Here is a 23,661-nt window from a genome sequence, read left to right as displayed (position 1 = left end):
ACCGCCATATACTAAACAACCATAGTCGAAATGGGGGAATATAAGAGAGGAAACAAGGAGTTGTCGGGTCTTAATTGGAAAAAAGTGACGGGAACTATTAAACTGCTTAAGGATATGGATGGAACGACGAGAGATTTGGGAAACATGGTTTTTCCAGGATAGGTTTTGATCGAAAGTGATACCAAGGTTTTTCGCAGAGGAACAATATTTTATTGGGGTATTGTAAAGGAAAAGATTAGGAAGAGGAGTCAATGATTTAAGGAGTGGGTTGGAGCCAATAACAATAGCTTTGGAATAGATATGTCTTGAACAAAATTAGGACCATCGTCGAAAGGCAAATGTATGTCTATGATTTTACTTCAGAGTAATTCTGATCTATAAATTATCTTGGAGAAGAGATTGTTAATGTACCGGTAAATGATAAATCAAACATTAATGTGCGCGCAAACCGTTCCAAAACCTCCCAGCGTACCAGGCTCCCCACAAGTTGCACCAATTTCATACAAATAAAAGAATTAATAAATGTAGGAGTTACGGATAGAGTAACTAAACGAGGAAAATGAAAAGAGCTAAAAAAGATAAACTTACATTTGAAAAGTGGATTTGAAAATAATTAAAATTTTATTTTATAATATACGTATATATCGTATTATAAAAAATAATAAAATGCTAAAATAATTGAGGAAAAGTTAGATACCCTGGGAAATGAGAGATAGTGTTCGTTAAAACGTACTGAATCAATAAAATGTTTTTATTTCGTTATAACGAATCTAAGAGCATCAATAAAATGTTTTTATAATGAAGTATTTCTCTGGCCATTGCCGAACAACCTTCCACTTGTAATTTAAGGCCTGAAAAAATACGAATTATAAACTACACATTTTTAATAATTACATAATATGCATAGTTTTGAAACAATATTTATATGCACATTTCAATGAAAATAAATGTACATTTAGCGTTAATTCAGTATTTATGTAAAGTACTTAATTTCAACACACATTTCTGAAAAATCACCTATTTCAGCCGCGTGACACAGATTTGCCAACCTTGCTCTATCAGTAATGAAAAAGTTGATCATTCTTACAGTTCTGTAATAAACACACTTCAGAGATGATCAGAATTTTTATTGTAGCGATAAAACATTTTATCATCGCTATGAATGTATAGATACTACAACTTATAGGCGGATTTTCTTTAATCTAGAGATTAAATAAATAATAAAAAATTATTACAAATTATAAAATTTTTCTTTAAATTTGTAAATTTAATTTACATATTTAATCCATATTAATATTATTTAATAAGTGACAAATTCTTAAATTACAATAAAATGGTACTTAACAGATAATCCAAACTACCTAATGCCCAGCAGTTTCCTTGATCAAAGTTTGCCGGAAAAGTGTTAACAATAAAAGTTTTAGAACTATTATGGAAATGTGTATACTAAGGTTAAAGAAAATCGCAGGAGTCACTTTCAGGAAAATTTCAAAAACTGCAAAAAAATATAGGTATATTATAAATTAAAAAATTAATAAAGCTGTTCATTGATTTTCATCAAAAAGTTAATTTTCGGGTCCGATAGTTGAAGATATAAAATTTTCAACTTACTGCGATTATTTAATTTTGAGTAATGCTGACTATAGCTATACTCCACAGACATAAACATTTGCAGCCCAATTTTTTTGTTTCTACTCAGGGAAGCCTAAAACGGATATGTCCAATAAAAACTTGATATTGAAAATATGTCTAAGATCGCAACATTTCCTCTGTAACCATAAGAGACGTAGTGATTCGTCGGCCATTAGAAATATCTCTTTGTCAAAAGGTTTATAAAATGGTATTTTACTTGGAGGCCATCTATTTTTAAATGAATCCACTCTGATTACCCCTTGTAATTCCAATCTTTGCATATCTAAACTTGTATCTATGTTTCGTCTTACATGTATCTATATAGTTCTTGCACACACTCAATAAAATTCCATGTTCCGATAAGTCTAAAAACAACTTCCGATCAGAAAATTGGACAGGATGATAACACTTTCCAGAGATAACAAGCAAATGGGTAGGTAATAAAATACCATATCTAAGCACACTTTGTAGAATTGAGTTTTAACGTTAAAATGGAAATCACATTATATAAATTTTAAGTGATTATTATGGCGCTAAATAATTTATGATATTAGACCTTCTTCTTCAGTAGTGTAGCGTGTCTAACAGACTTCTAGAGGGGAAGCTGGAAGTAGGGGAACCATACCAAGGACATTAGAAGGAAGAAGTGTGTATATGGGAACATTAGGGGTGCTTCTAGCATACTATATATACAACGAAAATATTTCTTGTATTACTATAGTTCATAGTTTTACTTCTAGCACTGCACATTACATACATCCATCAAAATGGATTTCTCTGTAAGTAATCTATTTAACAGTTTTCTTTGGTGTATTTTGCATATTTATTAAAGTAAACGTTAACTTGCCCATACGCTATACCTGCAATATTTAGCTCTTTATTTAGTGTCTCCAGAGGTAGGGTATATAGGTTAGGTTTACCTTTTAAAGATGATATTTTTTAAATATGGGATTTACTAATACTTTGTACGGATTAGTGCTGCTCCCTTTAATACACATCCCCTGTGTGCTATCTCTTATTTAGTGCCTCTAGTGATATGGTAAATAGGTTAAGTTTAGAAAAATCAGACGACTTAGCTTCAATGAGAAGTCTTCTTTCCGCAAAGGTACTTTCCAAGTACCAAATAGCAGTAGTTTTATTAAATAAGAACACTGAAGTTAAAAACTTAATTTTACTGTGATTGTTGCAATACTAATTTAATTATTTTTTATCAACACTTAAAATTAGACACTCTATAAATGCAGGAGTTAGTTACAAACTATTGGGTAAGATTTATGCCTGCAACGAAATTTAGAAAACGAGAGCGTTCCCGTTATGAACATGAACAGCAGTCAAATCAATCACAACTGGCGCATTCCCTAAACATTGGATTGCCAATCCGGAGTCAATTTGACTCCAAAAAAAAAAAAAAAATAGGAATGGTCTCTGTTTCCCCACATCTCATAGCTATCCCAAAATGCTCTTAGATATGCTATCCCCACTCTCTCACCATTTGATAGTCACGAGCTGAAGACCGTGGAATTCTTAGTTTCTTTTTGCAGATTAGTTTACTTGAATCATAAGAGACAATTTGACTACAAATAGATAGATAGATTAAACTAGGGCGGCCTCAAGGCCTACGCCACTGCGACCCCTTTGGATCTATTGTGGCTCCCCTCACTCTAAAGCTCACCCTCCAGACCTGTCCTTTTAATCAGACTCTTGATGCTGAAGAGTGGCTCTTGCGTAAAGCTCACAGACCTTGGTTTTCCCTTCCCGAGAAGTAACATCCAAGCTATACAAGCCCCTCGCACTGACACAACACGTGCAGTGACGTTTCCTCCTCTTCCGGACAGAACCTGCAAAGGCTATCATCTGCCAGGCCCATGCGATGCATGTGTTTCCTGAGCCAGCACTGGCCAGTTAATAGGCCTACAATCATCCTTACAGCCCCACGGCCTTGCGGGATTAATTCTGCTTGACTCCTGATTGGTAATATAAGTAGATTTTCTGTCATTATCTTGACTCCAGATGATTGGCTAAATGCTTATTTGATAAATTTACATAATTTTCATAGAAAGTATCAAGGCACAAAAAAAAACTCTTTCTAGAATTGATTTTCTGTTCGAATTGCAGCAAAAACTTGCAGTGATTTGTGTAATTTCCGATCCGTGTAAACAGCGCACAGTAATAGAAAAAATAGTGAATGTAATTAAAAAAAAATGAAAAAGTCCCTGATGAGAAGGAAGTCAATCAGGATTCTAGAAAATACTGAAATTACTGTGATCCTAAGTTGAAGTTAATTCCTTCTGCGTGAAATGTTAAAGTCGATTTGTGGACAAAATTTGTTTTTTCGTTCTTAATTTATATTCTTTCTCATCCTTTAATGCAAATTTTATTATTAAAATTGAAATCAATATAAAAATAAAGATAAAAATAAACTATAGAGTCAATATGACTCCACATTGGCAATAACTGACTTAAGTTAGAGCATTGGTAATGCAGTGTTATACTCCAAAATAATTTTTCTAATAAAATGTTTAGAATAAACTGAGACATGTTTTCTGAGGAATGTTGATTTTTGGTCATTTTAGTAATGAAAATCTTTACGCCAACGTTTCTAACTATATTTAGTTCATCTTCAGGGCTAAAACACAAAAACGAGAGAAGTCTGGTTGTTTACAATTTCAAAATGAAGACTGACTTTATTCACTATTCAACTTAAATATAATAATATAATATAAAAATAAATTTTATGAATCGTATGATCCATAACTCAAAACGTAGAAAGTTCAAGATTGACATACAAAATCAATTTCGTTAGATGAAGCCATTTATTAATAATAATAAAAAATCAATGTCTTATAACATTTTTTGATGGTCATAGATGACAAAATCCAAATTTTTTACTGGAAAAATATGTTAGGTTCATGGAAGCACAATCCAGGTGCAAAAGAAGCCTAGGCTTTGGAATACCATCTTCTCTAAATAAAAATACTTTTTCTTGGCAAGACATGGATAGTTTTGGAGAAGATGGTACCAGAATCACGAATTAAATTTCATAAAACCAGAAAGGTTGGATCGAACCTTTACAAAAGTGCTTATGAATAGTCCAACACTGATGCTTGTAGCGCAAAATTATTTTGAAAGAAATCGTTGTTCATGACACTATTGGTCATTATGTTTTAATGAATTGTTATATCTACTTAAGAGAATAGTTCTTCAAAATCCTTTCGCTAACAGGAGAATTATTACAAGTCTTCGCACTTCTATTTGTGTAACTTTTCAGGCGAAAGAAGTGGGACATCAGGTGAATAGAGTTGTTTGAAATGAAATTTTCTAAATATAATTCTGAGTTTGCCATGACAGGTTTGAGGGTTTTTGGTATTAACCTGTCAGAAGCTATTTTTTATTTATTTTACTTTGTATTTCTAAGATATGTTTTTTAAAAAAGTCAACTGTTTGTTTTCTTCAGTCCGTCATAGCCTTTGCAGTTCTGGTGGTAGTAACTCAGGCACAGTACTATGGACACCCAGGATACCTTGGTTATGGATACGGCGCGCCTGTAGCATACGGAGGATACGCCGGCTATGGCCAAGTGCCTGTTGCAAGACTTGCCGCAGCTCCTGTAGCTCCAGTACCTGTTGCACGTGCACCTGCCGCTGTCGCTCCCGTAAGAGAAGATGCTGCATATGATCCTAATCCTCAGTACACATATTCTTATCAGGTACAGTATAGTAAACCAAAAACTTTTAATTTTATAAAGTGATATAGAATTGAAATGATTCTTTTTATTATTATAAATACAGTTCTTGATTTACAAGGAAGAAGAGAGTTACATGGGCTCCTCGGAGACAGAGGATTTGCTGACATTAGCTTGGTGCCCAAGGGCATTTCCTGTAGAGCCACTCCTATACTGAATAATTTGCTGTTTATTGCAAATATCGTGTAATATCTTTTAACCTTTAAGTCTTCAAGCTTGTGTTTAGAATTTACCTCCCTCGGTGAAATGAATTTAGTAAAGACTGAAGGTGCCGGCCCCAACCCGGTTTTATCCAGTGATACGCCATTTTTGAACAACTTCCATCATAGATGTACAGTTATAGTTATTTCTGAGTCCTTGCACTCAGGAATATAGAAATTTAATAAATATAGAAATAGCTACAACTATGGATTCACAATGTACCAAAGGTTATCTTTGTAAAGGAATTTAGATTTAAGTATTTCACTTACTCCAAAAAAAGAAGTCATTTAGCCTAAGGGAAACTGTATTGATAATGGTTTACCTTCAAAAGAAAACTACTTTACAAACAGTTTATTGCCTAGGTTGATGACCCTGTGACGGGCGACTCTAAAGCACAAACAGAAACACGTCAAGGTGACGTAGTACAGGGAAGTTATACGCTTATCGAACCCGATGGCTCCAGACGTACAGTTGATTATACTGCCGATCCAGTTAGCGGATTTAACGCTGTTGTAAGAAAGGATGGAGGAGTAACTAGCGCTCCTGTGGCAGTACCTGTTGGCGCACCCGCACCAGTAGCTGTTGCCAGGACACCGGTAGCAACTGCAGCTTATAGGACGCCACTAGCAGTAAATCGAGGACCAGTGTATGTTGGGCATCCTTACCATTCGGCGTATGGAGTTTATGGACATTAGTATATGAAGATCATTTTAAACGATATTTTAAAGAACAAAAAGATTTAGTCATTGTTTTAATGAAAATAAAAACCTTGTGAATTACAAAATTTCCGTTTGTTCACATAGACTCTTAATTACACAGATCAACAAGCAAAAACAGCTAAGTATTTACAAGAATATTTAGTAAACATACTCATTTTCCTAAAATCCACTTTTTTTTTGACTCGACGGAATTTACAAAGGAATAAACAGAAAAAGTAATGCCTATTTTTTCAGGCGGGCTTTACGTCCAACTACCAAATTAGGTGTCGCGGACAGAGACGGATAGCAAACATACTTTAATGTAAACTTCTTTTATTAAACATTAAATTAAAACTGTCCGGTAGGACAGTTGTATAAGGGTTGACCATCAAAAACTGCACGAAAAAGTGTAACGTTGAAAAACACCCAACTTTGACAATTTTTTTCTATTTTTCTATAAAAGATAAAATTCCCAAATTTTCTTTAAATCTTACTCCAAACCATCCTTTATAACTGTAATTTTTTTGCAACCACCCAGATCTAATTTTCGAGAAAAAAGTTGCCGAAAATGAGCAAAAACGGCTTTTTCAAAAAATGTTCTTGTTCTTCTTGTTGTTCTTGTTGTTCTTGTTACCTTTTTTGTAAACAACGTAGCGCCTAAACGCGTGAACCGATTTTCATGAATGAGGTGTCATTCGATTCGGAATTTTATGTAGATGTGCTCTCGGCCCTGTACATCGAATGGGAGAGGAGTTAGCCCCCTTTATGTAAGGCCCCCTCCAAAATTATTATTACTAATTACTCTGTAAATCTTGGCCCGATTTTGATAAAATTTGGTAGGATGATAGGGTTAGGGCTCCCCTACCTAACATTAAAGCGACGATCTGCTCTTACACTTGTTAAGGGGAAGTATAGCATCGTTTCAAATTATCGACACGTGAACCGATTTTCATGAATGAAGTGTCATTCGAATCGAAATTTTGTACAGATTTGTACTTTAAAAGTCTCGACGCTATGCCTCATAAGGAGGGGAGTTCGCCCCACCCAAATAAGGCCCTTTCTAAAACTATTATTACCAATATTTCTACAAAGCTTAGTCCGATTTTGATAAAATTTAGCACGAAGAAGTGATTAAAGCTCCTCTACGTGGCTGTGAAGTGCCATCATGCTCTTACACCTACTAAGAGGAAGTACTGCAATCGTTAAAATTATCAATGAGTGAACCGATTTACATCAATGAATTGTCGTTCGATTCAAAATCTTTGCCTTTTAGGGAGAAGTACTGTAATCGCAGTTTATTTTTCTTCTCTTAAAAGGAAGTACTGAAATCGCAGTTTAATTTTGCTATTTACGTACAAATACCTTCCTATTTTATTCAAAACGCTTTCTCAAAAAAATGGTTATTGAGGATGGTTTGGGGACCGCAACTATAACCATTCTTTAAAAAGATCTCTCCAGTGGTAGTTACGGTTCCGATTTAACACCTTATCAGGTTATAATGATAGAATAGCTTATTCCAAATTTTAAAAAAATCTGTAGAGCAGACCTAACTTTGCTAATAGACAAAAAGGAAAATCTATCCAAAAGGGTCAAAAATCTCCTTAACAAAAACTTACAGTTTAAAAAGATAAGTATAAGGTTTGATTAAACGCCAAAAGGTACACAAATCAGCAAGTAGCCAACATTTCATTAATACTTCATTGATATTATTTAAGTAATTTTACCGCATTAATTTTCATTAATATTTTTTAAGAATTTATTAGATGTCACATACCCTTATGCTGGCCAGTTCATTCATAATAGTTATAATTGTGATAAAATGTATATTATATCTTCGTATAAATAGATACTTTATTTTTACTCTATTCCAAATTATTCTTCTGATTTCTCTTTAATGTGCCCTTTATTCTGAAGTTGTCACATATACATGCATGTTAAATTAGAAAAAGACAAATTTAGAGTCGGCTACTGTTTAAATTTGAATCACGGAGGATTTAAAACTATATTTCAGTCTTGAATTCGTCTTACCGAAATATTCGTGAGGACAAATAACACAGTTAATAACAAGTAGATTATTCAACATTATTTATTCATTTCTCAATTGTAATTTAATTTAATTCCCCTAATTTTACTTATGGTAAAATACTGGAATAATTAGCTGTCCTAAAAATATGCATATCTTATTTATTTTATATTACATACACACAACATTGTGGGAAGAACACCTAGATGGAGAATGTAATTGAAGAAAACTATATTATTTACGATAAAGCCAGATTGACTACTACATAAAATAACAATTACTTTAATCGAAGAATGAACTTAAACCGACGATTTTTATTTAAAAATAAAAATAAATAAATAAAATCATTGATGTAAGTTGGTGTAAGCAATTTTTAAAAAAATTTATGAATTTTTTAGCCTCATATTTTTTTATTTTTTATGTTTTCTTTTTCACCTGTAATCAATAGTTTGATTATTATAGATAAATAGATATTACAGTCAATTTAAGTTAAATGGTGTGCTACTTGAACAAATATTTTGTAGATGAAAATGGCCAGCATAAGGGTATGTGACATCTAATAAATTCTTAAAAAATATTAATGAAAATTAATGCGGTAAAATTACTTAAATAATATCAATGAAGTATTAATGAAATGTTGGCTACTTGCTGATTTGTGTACCTTTTGGCGTTTAATCAACCCTTATACTTATCTTTTTAAACTGTAAGTTTTTGTTAAGGAGTAAAATCCAAGGCCTAAGACCGGGAATGGAACCCAGTACCACTATACAAATTAGCTTTGCGTGGCTTGCCTCGAACCACTCGGCTACCAGTGACAAGTGAATTTTGAAATTTCGGCATTATCGCAATACTTCCCCTACTTATGAAGAGAGAGTAATAAAGTTATAAGAATTTTAATAAAAATTATACAATAAAGTTAATAAAAATAAATAATAAATGAAAACAGCTTCTGTATTTTACAATATACGAAACAAATTTTCTTTTTTACTTCTACTTCTTTCCGTTTTTTAACTCTAAATCTCAACATCCTGTAGCCAACAAGTATTATAAATCAGATTGCTTTCAATACATAAATAGAACAAATTGAATGAAGGCTATCCAACGATGACCATCAGAAGTCGGCTAACTCACGTGTACCGATGAAATGACTTCAAAGGATGCCCTTTTCTATTATGTGATCAGGTGAACGCAAGGCCATGGACGCTTCAGTCTTCGGCGAGGATTAAAAAGAAAAATAGTTCGAGACAGCTTGCGTATGAGCGGGTTGAAATGTTGGGAAAGTTTGAAATGAAATTTGGGGTAACGGGATTTGGCTAGGTCAAGGACAAAAGGGATTTTTAGGCCCGTGTGGATAGTGTGATTGCTAACGTAGAAAGGTGCGTTAACGATGGTGCGTAGCCCTTTTTGACCGGAGGGATTAAATGCGGTTAAGATTGGAGGCTTAGCTGAAACTTACAGATCAAGATTGGTGCTAGTAGGGATGCGTAGAGTCTTTTTTCGTAATAGTCAATTTTGATCGTTTGCTGAGTAGTCTTTTGATCAATTGGTAACGTAATTTGAGTTCATGTCGCTTTTGTCAGGTCTGGAGGTTCCTCGTGAGGTGTTTTTCGAAGTAGTGTCTGATATATCACACTTTATCGGCCAGAGAAATAGTAATCTGGTTGAGATAGATTGGAGGGAGTACTTTATGATAGAGGGTAAAGGTTATGTAGAGTGAATTGGCCTCGTTGACCTATTATGGTTACCCACCCTTAACTTTCGTTTGAGCAAGACCTGGATTCGGTGAAAGAAAACTTGACTTCAACATTAATTATTCTTTAATTGAGAATACAGTCCAATGAACAAATTAAATAAATATACTTATTTATTGTAAGAGTGCCGGAAGTTGAGTTTTCACTCACCGAAAGCAGGTTTGGCCCACACGATCGTTAAGAGTGGGGGTAACATGGCTAGGAAGTGAAAACACTTCACCCTAGTGAACAACATTAAATTTTTTCTGCAATCACTTCATAATTTAGAAGATTATGTTTTCTGGTTCGCCAATAATCAATAAGATAACATATTTTTTTAAGATTTCATGTTGATTTTCTTGTTTGAACCCAAAAAAAAGTTCATCTTTCTAAACTGAATTTGTACTCATCGAACATGTTGTCATATTAAAACTGTCCGGTAGGACAGTTGTATAAGGGTTGACCATCAAAAACTGCACGAAAAAGTGTAACGTTGAAAAACACCCAACTTTGACAATTTTTTTCTATTTTTCTATAAAAGATAAAATTCCCAAATTTTCTTTAAATCTTACTCCAAATTCTCCTTTATAACTATAATTTTTTTGCAACCACCCAGATCTAATAGGTTTCGAGAAAAAAGTTGCCGAAAATGAGCAAAAACGGCTTTTTCAAAAAATGTTCTTGTTCTTGTTCTTCTTCTTCTTCTTCTTCTTGTTCTTGTTACCTTTTTTGTAAACAACGTAGCGCCTAAACGCGTGAACCGATTTTCATGAATGAGGGGTCATTCGATTCGGAATTTTATGTAGATGTGCTCTCGGCCCTGTACATCGAATGGGAGAGGAGTTAGCCCCCTTTATGTAAGGCCCCCTCCAAAATTATTATTACTAATTACTCTGTAAATCTTGGCCCGATTTTGATAAAATTTGGTAGGATGATAGGGTTAGGGCTCCCCTACCTAACAATAAAGCGACGATCTGCTCTTACACTTGTTAAGGGGAAGTATAGCAATCGTTTCAAATTATCGACACGTGAACCGATTTTCATGAATGAAGTGTCATTCGAATCGAAATTTTGTACAGATTTGTACTTTAAAAGTCTCGACGCTATGCCTCATAAGGAGGGGAGTTCGCCCCACCCAAATAAGGCCCTTTCTAAAACTATTATTACCAATATTTCTACAAAGCTTAGTCCGATTTTGATAAAATTTAGCTCAAATAAGTGGTTAAAGCTCCTCTACGTGGCTGTGAAGTGCCATCATGCTCTTACACCTACTAAGAGGAAGTACTGCAATCGTTAAAATTATCAATGAGTGAACCGATTTACATCAATGAATTGTCGTTCGATTCAAAATCTTTGCCTTTTAGGGAGAAGTACTGTAATCGCAGTTTATTTTTCTTGCTCCTCTTAAAAGGAAGTACTGAAATCGCAGTTTAATTTTGCTATTTACGTACAAATACCTTCCTATTTTATTCAAAACGCTTTCTCAAAAAAATGGTTATTGAGGATGGTTTGGGGACCGCAACTATAATCATTCTTTAAAAAGATCTCTCCAGTGGTAGTTACGGTTCCGATTTAACACCTTATCAGGTTATAATGATAGAATAGCTTATTCCAAATTTTAAAAAATCTGTAAAGCAGACGTAACTTTGCAAATAGACAAAAAGGAAAATCTATCCAAAAGGTACAAAAATCTCCTTAACAAAAACTTACAGTTTTAAAAGTTAAGTATAAGGGTTGATTAAACGCCAAAAGTTACACAAATCAGCAGTTCCCAACATTTCATTAATACTTCATTGATATAATTTAAGTAATTTTACTGCATTAACTTTTCCTTCACATTTTTTAGAATTTATTAGATGTCACAGACCCTTATGCTGGCCAGTTCATTCATAATATTTTTTTATTATAATTATGATAAAATGAGTGATGAATTATTCTGAGTAGTCACATATACATGCATGTTAAAGTAGAAAAAAACAAAGTTAGAGTCGGCCACTTTTTAAATTTCAATCACGGAGGATTCAAAACAATATTTCAGTCTTAAATTCGTCTTACCGAAATATTCGTGAGCACAAATAACATACATTTAATAACAAGTAGATTATTCAACAATATTTACTCATTTCTCAATTGTAATTTAATTTAGTCCCCCTAATTTTACTTATGGTAAAATACTGGAATAATTAGCTGTCCTAAAAATATGCATATCTTTATTTTCTTTATTTTATATTACATATATATAACATTGTGGGAAGAACACCTAGATTGAGAATGTAATTGAAGAAAACTATATTATTTGCGATAAAGCCAGTTTATTTATTACTTATTATTACAAACGTTTGACTACAACATAAAATAACAATTACTTTAATCGAAGAATGAACTTAAACCAATGATTTTTATTTAAAAATAAAAATAAATGCATAAAATCATTGATGTAAAAAAAGTTTATGAATTTTTTAGCCTCTTATTTTTTTTATATTTTTTATAACGTTTTCTTTTTCACCTGTGATTAATAGTTTGATTATTATAGATAAATAGATATTACAGTCAATCTAAGTTAAATGGTGTGCTACTTGAGTAAATATTTTGTAGACGAAAATGGCCAGCATAAGGGTCTGTGACATCTAATAAATTCTAAAAAATTTAAAGTTGACTTCTGTCTAACTTCAATACAAACTACGCTATAGAATTTATGCAGTCGTATCAACTCTCTACATCGCTTAACACTACTTGCTCTGATACATTTGTTATAAATCAGTCCAGTAAAAATTAATTACTCTCGGCCAGGCGCTTTTGTAGTTTGTAACTGAATTAATTAGGGCATTATTAAATAATTTGGGAATAATTATTATTAAATAATGCAGGAGGTAAAGGAGCTTCTTAAATAGAACGCCCTAATTCTATTGAACTAATTTCTGAAGACCCATTAACCCTAATGCTATTACTATATAAGAGGGTTATATGTTATCATTTTATCAAATATTAAATTTAATAAACCATAAGCAATTTATAAAGGAAATTGAATTTTTGTTACCTTTGTTATAACCTAAAACATGGATATACTCTCCTGACGAAGTAGTAGTCGTAAGTTTTATTGAAAAATTCAAAATTCAAAGACATATAACATAATATATAAAACTTACTAGGCAAGTACATGCATCTGCTGGGGATTGATCTTCAATATAAATCAAATCAAATATTTGAGATAATTTAAAAAAAAAATTTGTAATAACCAACTGTTTTTATAGTGTACAAGAGTTCACTGAGGTAAACTGGTGACCTGGCGATTTCGATCTGAAGAAAACAGTATCATTGTCAGGTTAAAGTTCAGTGTAGATTCATTTCGTAAATTACTTGTATATCACAGCCATTTAAAAATGTTGTTTACTTTATTGTATTATGAAGACTCGAAATATTTTGACGTGCCTTCTGTATCTTTATATGTTCAGGCAATAAATAAATAATGAAAAAAATTAAAACAGAATAAAATATATAAGTAAACTATAACGGTAATATAAGCGAAAAGTATTAACTGAGTGGTTAACGTATACTGAGTTCGAACGCGGAGATCTTAGTTTGAATCCAGCTGCTGTCCCTTAGATTTTCTCTTCCTCAATGTCCGGTGATGGACAATCTGTTACGAAGGAAAACAGGAGGCTTGCAAAAAAAATTGAAGATAATTGAAAATTAAATTCAAAGCTAGTGGTCTTTTTAGGGTGCGTTCCACTAAGCGACCACAACGATCAAAACATACCTTCAGGCGTTTCACTTGGCGACCGCGGTCGTTGTGGTCGTGGCGAAAACGTCACTAATGACGTCACTATTTTCGCTCACGCAAATCCCACAACGCCCCATCTATAGAGCTTGGTCGAAGTGGGCGTTCAGAAATATGGCGCAATTTTTAAAACAAAATATGGCGACCGAAAAAGTTATCTCATGTAAATGAAAGTATTATTTCATGTAAATAATAGAATGTGTTTCTCGAAAGTCTACTAAAAATAAATAAATAAATAATTACTTATCCCTTTACATACTAAATCACTGAATAACACAAAATCATTTACCTGAAATAACTTAAATTCTTCATCTGAATAAAGATCAATTACACTGATAGCTAATAATAAGTGGCCTAAGTTTTTGCTTTTCACTATTGCGATTTTGTAAAATTGCATTCCACTCTTCATCGGAACTAGATAAAGAACTTTCTAAAGCATTATTAATAAATATCCAACTGTTGCCACAAAAGACATTTTAATTTTAGTATTTAAACGTAAATTTTATAAATACTCCACTAAAATGTAATATAAAAAATTGAATTATATATATACTTTTAATATAAGTCAACCTTACTAATAATTAATAAAGTTTATTATAACTGCTTAAACGGGGTTAAAATTAAAAAATAACCTCTTCAAGCTTCTAACTTATTTTCGAGGCCGCCGTAAGTAATGTTTACATGAACGGTTAAAACGCCCACAGTCCATTCCACTTGGGTTTTCAATCGCAACGCTCGCAAGCAAGTGGAACGGACAAAATCGCGGTCGTTGTGGTCGCTTAGTGGAACGCACCCTTAGAGAACAAATTATAATTTTTATGTCAATGGCTGTTATATTCATTATTGAGCTATACTTCCAAGCACCAATTACATATTTAATTTGTCTCTGGTCCAGTTCGGGCCATTTAAGAGAGTGATCCAGAAGTGGAATGAAAGAAATCTTTTACCAAACTCTTCTAGGCGATAAGGGGCGAGGATAGGATAGACCGCCATAAAATGGAAAGTTGCCTCCTGAACCCTACAATTACAGAAAGCGCATTCTCATCTACCAATATCTCCTTTTCACATTAGTAGTTATTATTGATGTTGGTAGTGGTTAGTAGTTCATGAACTGATGCAAGAATAATTGATTGATGATGTTCCAAAGCAAGGATTCTATATTTAAAGAAAATCCTTCGCTTATTTATTTTTTAATTTGAAATTTGATATGTAACATGTTGTAGACTTTTTATGTAAATTCCCTTAGGAATATGTTATTTATTTCTATTTTCCAAGCATGCCTTAGCTAAAATTTATGTCAAGAAATGAGGTATGACGTGGTTAGCGAAATATTTACTTTCTTCATATTACCTAAATAACTTTATATCAAAAACTAAGATCAACGTTGAACATTGAATCAGTCCCAACGTAGACAGAGCAATCAGTTCTCTCCTTTCATAGGCAATAATTGCCCTCAGGAGAATTTAACTTCAACTTGAAATATAATACATCACCAGAACTAACACAGGCAAATCTGCCTGTAATATAAATCAAGTATTGCTAGAGTATAATATCGCTTGTTAAAACGAAATTATCAAAGCGGGGCAGGATATTCCGCATTTTAATGGATCTATATAAATTTAAGATTTCGGTAGAACTAAATACTTTAATTAATAAAAAGTACATTCACTTTTTCTGCAATCGAATAAGTGTAATGATCGATTCTTATATTAACATAAATTTTAACAAGGAATATTTGTAACTTTAAAAGTTAGTCTCTATTTACGCTTTTGCGGGAAATTTATAAATATCACTTTTAGCGCGACATCACGTTCAAATTTCAAAACTCCATTAGGTACAGCGTCAAATTTTGTGGAACTTAGAAAAAATAAGAAAGTGAAATAATAATAATTACGATTGATATTTAAAAATTTTAATTTGTGACGTTTTGTGAATACCTAAAACATTATTGGATTATAAGAAGAATCTAAGTGCCTTCAACGTTGCAATATGGTTCCAAACTTCATTAAGAATGTTCCCTCTTTCACAGTAGATACTTATAGGATATAAAATTGTAATAAATACAGGAAAGAACCCTATTTATCTTCCTAACAGCTGACTGATTGTCCAATATTCCATTATTGGCTTGGCACATCTATTGCTTCAATCTTCTGCCTCATGTGTTAGATAACATAAGGCCAAGTTCGTCATCTACCGCTTTTAGTTTCAAGAATTCTCGGCCAACGTTCTGCGACCATGGTCACTGTCATAAAAGAGTATATTATCTATTGTAATGACAAATTAGTTTACTACTAGTTTCAAGAATTTTTCTAAATAAAAGCTGTTAAGTAATTGTCTATCCAATTAAATTTGCTGGTAGACTAATTCACATCTTATATGTGAATAGCAAAAAGTCAGAGAGTAACGAATACAATATCAAGCTAACCGCCAGCCAGAACAGCATTTCTCTCTCCGGAAATAGATTTGACCAAGAACACCAAGAAGTGGAAAATTTCTTTGATAGTCTTCGGTATATTTATAATTAGCTCCCAAGAATTGATAAGAACAATTAAAATGTAATCAAGCATAAAAAGAGCCAATTTCCCTCATTACTTTTTGAAAAAAATCTAAATAAAATATTCATAATTCTAATTCAAAAATGTAATTGGGACTTATTGTTTTTTAATAATTTTCTGCCATCTACAACTATTTTTCGGTTACAAGATATTATCCAAAGGCAATTTCATTCGGAAATTAGAGAACCTTCGATGATCCTCAACAGCGGGCGAATAACAAGAGAATCTCACTAGAAATGTTGCGAATAATGCTCGAACTTGAGAGTAACAACTAAGAAGGAACAGAGTCACCAATGAGAAGGGAACCAATGAATCAATAGAACATTAGAGACATCCATATCCATTAACTATCTTCACCTAATAAACCCACATCTGTACAAAAAAAAGGTACAATTTCATTTGACAGTTTTTACAACAGTACTGCAGTGTTGCTTAACGAAGACTAGCTGTAATGCGTGTACACTATTTCGCTAAAGGAAAATTGTTATTAGGGCATAAAATAAATGTTAGATGGTATTAAAGACGTAGAGAATAATTCTGCTGGCAATAAAAATATAAATCGAAATAGGATAGAGCAGGTTCTCTAGGTTTTTATATTTAGTAATGAGGGTCAAAAAAAAAAAAAATTAATGCACGAGTGGACCATTGGGGAAGCTGCTCTCGGCTCTAAACAGAAATTTGGCCAACTAATCAAGGATGGCCAAAGATTCTAAAAATGGAGAATGCTCTTGACAGGTAATATCATTATTCAATTTAAAATTTTACTGCCCTTTTTTTTCGCTGTATTCTTGTTTTGGTTGATGTTTCATTAAAATTCCCGTGCAGAAGTTCGTTATAAATTCCTTTGAGTTGCTTTATTTTACTAGTTTGGGCTAGAGCCGGTGTAAATCTTCGATTTTATATCAATAAAACTTTTCTTCCTAACGCACTCACCTGAATATTGGACTCATCTGAATCAAGGTCATTGAACAAAGGACTTGAAAACATGCTGCGGCATGTCTCTGAGTAAAGAAACTCCTTATTAAGTTTTAATTAAGAAGAGAAATCGAAATATCATTTTTCCTGATAGATAAGCATAAACTTGTTTTTTTGGAAATGATTTGCCATCTATCCATAAAGAAAAAATTGAGAATAGACCTTTTACGAGTAATTCTACTCTTTCAAGATCCAAGAAATGACGGAAATCCTATTGGAGTTAAATTTTCGTTTTCTATTCCTGCTAAGATCCCCTGTCTTCACAAATAATGTAATAATTAAGAAAAGATTTAATTTTCACTAAAAAAAGGTACCCTAATCAACAAAATATCAGCGATAAGCTTGTAAGCAATCAACGTATGAACTAGACACTGGACAGTAACAAAGCGTTCTAAATTGATTAAAGTTTTTTAGTTTAAAATGATAGTATGATTCCAGGGGCGCCTCATCTTTCAGACAACTCCCGAAGGGAGACGAAAGCTATCCTCCAGACCATAAATGCTATCAAACAATTAGTAATCCTGGAGTGGACAAGCGCAAGAGAAAAAGACTGAGAAATGCGACAGCTTTTGCTGTAATTCTCTATCAGGCTTTGTTTAGTCAAAGAGCACTTGATTCAAAATTTTTGATATCTTCTTCTTCTTCTTTATCTTCGCTCTTATGCTTTTCAGCGTCGAGCTTAGATAACTTAGGTCTTTAACCAACGGATGTACTCTTCCCTGTTGTTTGCCAATTTTCGGATGGAAGACCTAATCTGACCTCGCTTTTGTGCCAATCGCTCGATTTAATCCAAATAGCCCAATCTTGGTCTGCGGCCTCCAGATTTGGCCTCCAACAAGCACCTAATCTTCTCCTCTTCTCTTCTCCTGCAGACGTGGCAAAACCACCCCACCAACTGCCGATTCTCCAACTTGGTTACGAAGTGTTGTACCTCTAAGCTGCTCCTTATTGTTTCATTTCTAATTTTATCTCGCTTAGTTTTCCTTTCGGCCCGGCGGAGAGATCTCATTTCGGCAGCTACAACCCGGCTTGCAAGCTTAACCAGCATAGTCCACGATTCTGCCTCATACTGAAGAAGAGGTAAGTAGACCGTCTTGAAGACGGCCATTTTTACTTTTTTGCTGACCTCTCTTTTACCGACTACAGTATTCCTAATCAGACCGTAGGCTTTATTGGCTACACCCACCCAATTCAGCAATTCAGCACCTATTTGATTTTTGCTATCAAATCTACAATTTTAGGCTGAAGTATAGGTAAGTTATAAAAGACTAATAAAAAACGAAGTTTTCATTTTTAAATAATATTTTGAGAAGGTTCAGCCTTGGAGCATACAGCTTTTATATTAACCAAATTTCCAGGATATATTTTATTAGACTTTATAAATGAACTGTATTTTGTAAATTTTTTAATTTTAGAGTAATACAAGATATTATTAGCCAAATGTTTAATGTTTTATCTCTGTGGAGGCCATGTTTGAAGTTAGTCTACTTATTCAAAGTGTTTAAGTAGAGAATTTTTAATATTTAGCTGGGAAGTTTACTCTTTAAAGAGTACATGGAAAGTTGAGAGGAAATTGTAAATAGAGGCTCACATGGCCGCCGCTATAAACTTGCTTATTAAATTTCTGCATCTCTCACTTCTTACAGAAAATCAATATTTAGAATGGGGAAAGATAAAGATTTATCTTAAAATAAATTTCATTTTTAATAGGAGCTTCTCTGAAAGATTTATTCCTTCAAATATTGGGTAATTATATTTTATCATTTATACAATCATCGTCATACATCATTACTTGCAGGATGTATGGCCCCTGCTTACGATAAGCTCGTGTTTTTACCTCTCCTCTGCACGCTACAGAATATGTCATCTTACCTAACCAAAGCAGATCTTTTAGTCTGCTTTTCAAGAGTTTGAATTAACAAAAAATATAAACTTATGTAATTTTGGTACGCCTGGATGAATAATTTCTTATTTTTCTGTGAAAATGCGGTCGTTCACTTCTTTATGCTTTCGCCATTCAAAAAACGTTTTGTTTTTTATTATTATTTTTTGTTTAATACAGTTTCTCCGACCGTTTCTTCCAAGTCAAACAAGGTTCTTCTTCTTAAGGATAAGTCCTTCCAACACTCGCTGGAGTTCCTCAAGGAAGCATTCTAGCTCCCTTACTTTATATTCTCTATACTGCCGACTTACCAACTAACCCGACTACAGTTACTTTCACATTCACCGATGACACTGCAATTCTTTCTCCTCATCTAGATCCTGTAACAGCATGCCGTGCACTCCAATCACACCTCAATCTTCTCGAGCCTTGGCTGCAAAAGTGGAGAATCAAAGTGAATGAATTGAAATCTAAATACATAGTATTCACTCTAAACAAGAAAACTCTCCCTCCTCTCTTTTTCCACAATACTTCCATACCAATGACTAACCAAGTACGATATCTCGGACTACATCTTGACAAACGACTAACATGGAACCCCCACACGAGACTCAAACGAACTGACCTGACCCTGACCCTTCTTGCCCCAATATGGACGTACGGAATACAACTCTAAGGAAATGCCAAAAAATCGAACATCAACCGACTTCAAACCTTACAGTCTAAAATGCTGAGAACAATAGTTAACGTTTCCTTCTACGTCTCCAATCACACTATACACTCTGATCTAAATATTCCTCTCGTTACTGAAATAGCCCAATCTCCCGGTACACAAAACTCCATATGTGTAACGAGAAATTCAGATCTGAACTGGAAACGACAGGAGCCATGACAATATCGTTGATGAGGAATTAAATAGTGATTGTACAAGATCCTTTGATTTTTGTACTCATTAAATCTTTACAAAAAAGCCCTAATTGCTAGTTCAGCCAATGATATCAAACAGAAAGTTTAAAAATGAATGAATCAGATAATTTCTGTTTACATTTTCTACTCTGCGATACTTGTAAAGTTGTTTTTTTTTTTTAAGTAAATGATATTTTAGTATCTGATATTTCTTTAAAAAACAAAACAAAAAATTCTGAATGATTCTTCAATAAAAATTATTGCCAGAAATCGCAAACCTCACCTCATTCATTGCTTTGTTTAGCTATTCGTCACCTCATTAAAGATCAAAAGCACAGTTCGTAATAATAATTTACTTGACTTTTACAAAGGGTTCCATTTAAAAATTTGAAGTACGGTATGACAGGTTATTACTACAAATATTAGCACTTTAATAACCTTCACAGTCGTTAAAAAAAATAACAATAATAAATTTAATTCATGTACAAAGTTTGCGCGTTAATTATTACATAATAATTTGAATAAACTTGCCTAAGATAGGCCAGATATCTCCTAAATTTCGAGATAGGTAGCTTGATGGTCAATTGGCATTAAAATAACTCTAATGAATAAGTTGAAAGAATTTCGTGGCAAATAAGACATTTGGGGGCACGGATAAACTAAATTATTTAATAAAATCAATATAGAATAGTCACCTTTTAAAAAAATTGAGAAATAACAAAATAGTTGTTTATAGGAAAGGATGGTCTTAGTTCAGTAATATTAATTCTGCGACTGATAGCATTATTCCTTAATAACCAATTGCAGAATGCTCCTTTTTTATTAATAGTGTTGTCAATTTACAAATCTTTAGGAAAAGTTATTATTTATTTTTGTATTAAAGGCCTTAAATTTAGAATTCATCATGTTTGCACCTCATTAATAAATTTTTAATTCTCTTCGTTCCATATTTGGTTTTTATCGAAGTTTTGTCACGAAAGAGCGAATAACCCTTTATCTTTTAATTGACTTGCATTTCATGATTTTGAAGTCGCAGATTTATAAGATTAATTTTACTAAACGTGTCAGTCAAATAAGTTATAACATTTTCTGGATTAATCAAATTGGTTCGTAAAGTATCTTTGTTGCTTCATAAGAACTTGAAGCTGGAAAGAGAGGTGGTTATATTCGAATCAAACATGCACTTTTTATCAACAAGCGGACTAAGAGAGAACCAATAAACTATTAACTTTTTGTATCTAACGAAAATGCTATTGATTTTTGACCACTTTATTGACTTGCACAACAGTTTGCTAAGAATTTTAGCCACGAAAGATATCAATTAGATATTTAGTTTTCTTGTGCTTTTACCTCCTTACTTTTTTTTTCATTTTTACTCCTACAAATGGCACCTGAGCCTCGGATTAGTTATAAGGTTTTCTGGAAGACATCATTAGTCATTTTATGGACTAGCTAGTGAGTGGGTGTCAGGTGGAAGCCCTCACTTCATTTTACAATATCAAGATGGTTTACTTAAGGCCACAAGTTTAACAGATATCTGTCTTTAAATACAATTCAATACACTGCAACCATGATCAAAAACAAATCAAAGCAAGGTAAATTAACCCAGTTTGCCCAGACGCCAAGTTAACGATATCAGAATTATGTTTTCCAGTGTTTTCATAATATTCTCTTTAACAAACTGCTTTTCAAAACATTTCTTCGTCTAAATTAATTGAATTTAGGGACTTTAGGGCTCTACAAATTTATTAAATCTAAAAAATATTAGATTTTTTCAGTTTATTATTTTTACTGGAATTTCAGAGAAGACACTTAAGATGAACAGGAACCCTATCAGGAGCTAATGGCCAGTAACAACTGTCTTCTGAAATGATTATCTGCAGATATGCTCATGACTCCAACTAAAAAAAAGATATTAAATGAAGAAACAAGGGACATGTTGCAGATAAAGTATTATAATTCTAGGAAAAAAAGAAGATTGGTTCGGTTTTGTTGGATTAGCAGATAAAAAAATAGCAAATGGAACGTTAGAGTGGACTAGGGCAACTCGTGTACCGATTCTCCAACGGTATTTCAAAACTAAACAAGACTTTGTGCGCAGAACTATGGATCGACAGGATTTATGGGGAACAATTGGGCAGTTGAAGAAAACTTGAACAAAGCAGTAAACGCTTCTACAGTAACAAAGTAATTGTTCCACAAGTAGAAATCTTGCGATTGGACCCAAAATTTTATTTTGACGAATTTTAGTTATCGAGTTTTCAGCTATATTTTTGTTGAGCCTCTGAATCCATTTTATTTATTTAAATTAAAAAAACAAGTATCGCCTTTCGTTTTTGCCAATCATTTCTAACGAACTCCAACATTTATTGGGTTTATAAAATATGAAATGCATTTGGTTTGTTTTTGCCATTACAACATTTTACTTTATTATTTATTTATTTTCATTCAGAAGTAAATGTAATAGAAATACGAATATAAAAAGAAAAATTTGTAAATTTTTAATTCCAAATTTAGGAAAAAGCGAACCAATACAATAGTATCCTGGGTATCTAATGAAATATTGAGTCCACTACAGGCACGTAAAAGGAATCGTTACGCCATTTTTCTTTTCTGGGCACCAGCTGTTGCAGGAATACTGGCTGTTATGTTCTATATAATCTAATATACTTTTCGACAGTTTGGTTCACTTTATAGGAAAACCATTATAACGGCTAGGTTATCTTAGTTTCAAAAAAAAAAAACCTGAAACATATTTCATGCTCAATTTCTAAAATATTACGCTTAAATTACTGTTCATTATTTCTGGTGACTGATTCATTGTTTCAATAGGATGAAAAAAATAACTGCCAATTTCAGGTAATAGATATTTTCTTGGATTGCCAATCTCCACTTCAGCTAGATGTTTGTTCAATAATGTTTGGTAAGCTCGTTTTTATTAAAAGGCATTCCATATTACCATCACAACATGGCGGAACTTATCCCTGTCCCACATCATAATTGATTTTAATTTTTCTTTATTTTCTTTAAAATCATAAAAAATCTCAAAAGAAAACATAAAAACTCTGACAAGCTGGAACATTTTTCTGCAACCATGTAGAGAAGTTCTCATTACTCAATTAAAATCAGCTGTGTAATGCCCAACTTCCCACACTAGTGGGGAAAAATTCCCATTAGTGTCACTTTCCTCACTAGTGAGTGGAAAAACTTTAGTGTGCTTCCTTGATATAAGAAGTTTTGTTATTAACATAAATATTTTCTGTAAAACTTTAATAAGCTTATTTAAGGTAACTAAATAATTAAAAAACGAATATTAAAAAATAAAATAAAAATTGAAAGGAATATAGAAATAAAAATAATACTAATTATCTAAATAAATAATTAGATATTTTTAATTAAAACAGTTAAAAAGGTTATAGTGTTACCTTATAGAAATGTAAAATGGATTCTTGTGATTCCTATTAAGAAAACACTCCTCCACCAATAAAAGAAACAGCAGAAAATGTAATAAGTAATGTAAATACGTAAGTAATGTAAAT

General features: G+C 32.8%; 2 protein-coding genes and 1 long non-coding RNA gene across 4 annotated transcripts in view; 1 reads left to right on the top strand and 2 right to left on the bottom strand.

The window, feature by feature from the left end:
• The window catches only part of LOC141449560 (larval cuticle protein A3A-like), a 684,900-nt gene that overhangs the window by 70,269 nt on the left and 590,970 nt on the right, over nucleotides 1-23,661 (bottom strand). The gene's annotated exons all lie outside the window — the stretch shown is intronic.
• LOC141449567 (uncharacterized) lies at nucleotides 706-15,138 on the bottom strand. Its single transcript, XR_012455596.1, has 4 exons — nucleotides 13,173-15,138; nucleotides 1,346-1,495; nucleotides 1,002-1,202; nucleotides 706-851 (listed from the first exon to the last, which is right to left on the bottom strand). It is a non-coding gene; the product is annotated as an uncharacterized lncRNA (long non-coding RNA).
• On the top strand, nucleotides 2,272-6,373 carry LOC141449561 (larval cuticle protein A2B-like). Its single transcript, XM_074119110.1, has 3 exons — nucleotides 2,272-2,411; nucleotides 5,087-5,338; nucleotides 5,938-6,373. The coding sequence occupies exons 1-3, from the start codon at nucleotides 2,400-2,402 to the stop codon at nucleotides 6,268-6,270; spliced, it is 597 nt and encodes a 198-aa protein (XP_073975211.1). The 5' UTR covers nucleotides 2,272-2,399; the 3' UTR covers nucleotides 6,271-6,373.

This window comes from Rhodnius prolixus, unplaced genomic scaffold, assembly GCF_049639745.1.
Source record: "Rhodnius prolixus isolate KJV_2025 unplaced genomic scaffold, Rpr scaffold_2, whole genome shotgun sequence".
NCBI lineage: Eukaryota > Metazoa > Arthropoda > Insecta > Hemiptera > Reduviidae > Rhodnius > Rhodnius prolixus.
Note: the sequence above shows the minus strand (reverse complement) of the source record. Positions and strands in the feature narration are given on the sequence as shown.

Coding starts and splice junctions, on each gene's coding strand:
- LOC141449561 (XM_074119110.1), top strand. Junction 5,339..5,937: donor AGTACACATATTCTTATCAG/GTACAGTATAGT, acceptor TTTATTGCCTAG/GTTGATGACCCTGTGACGGG.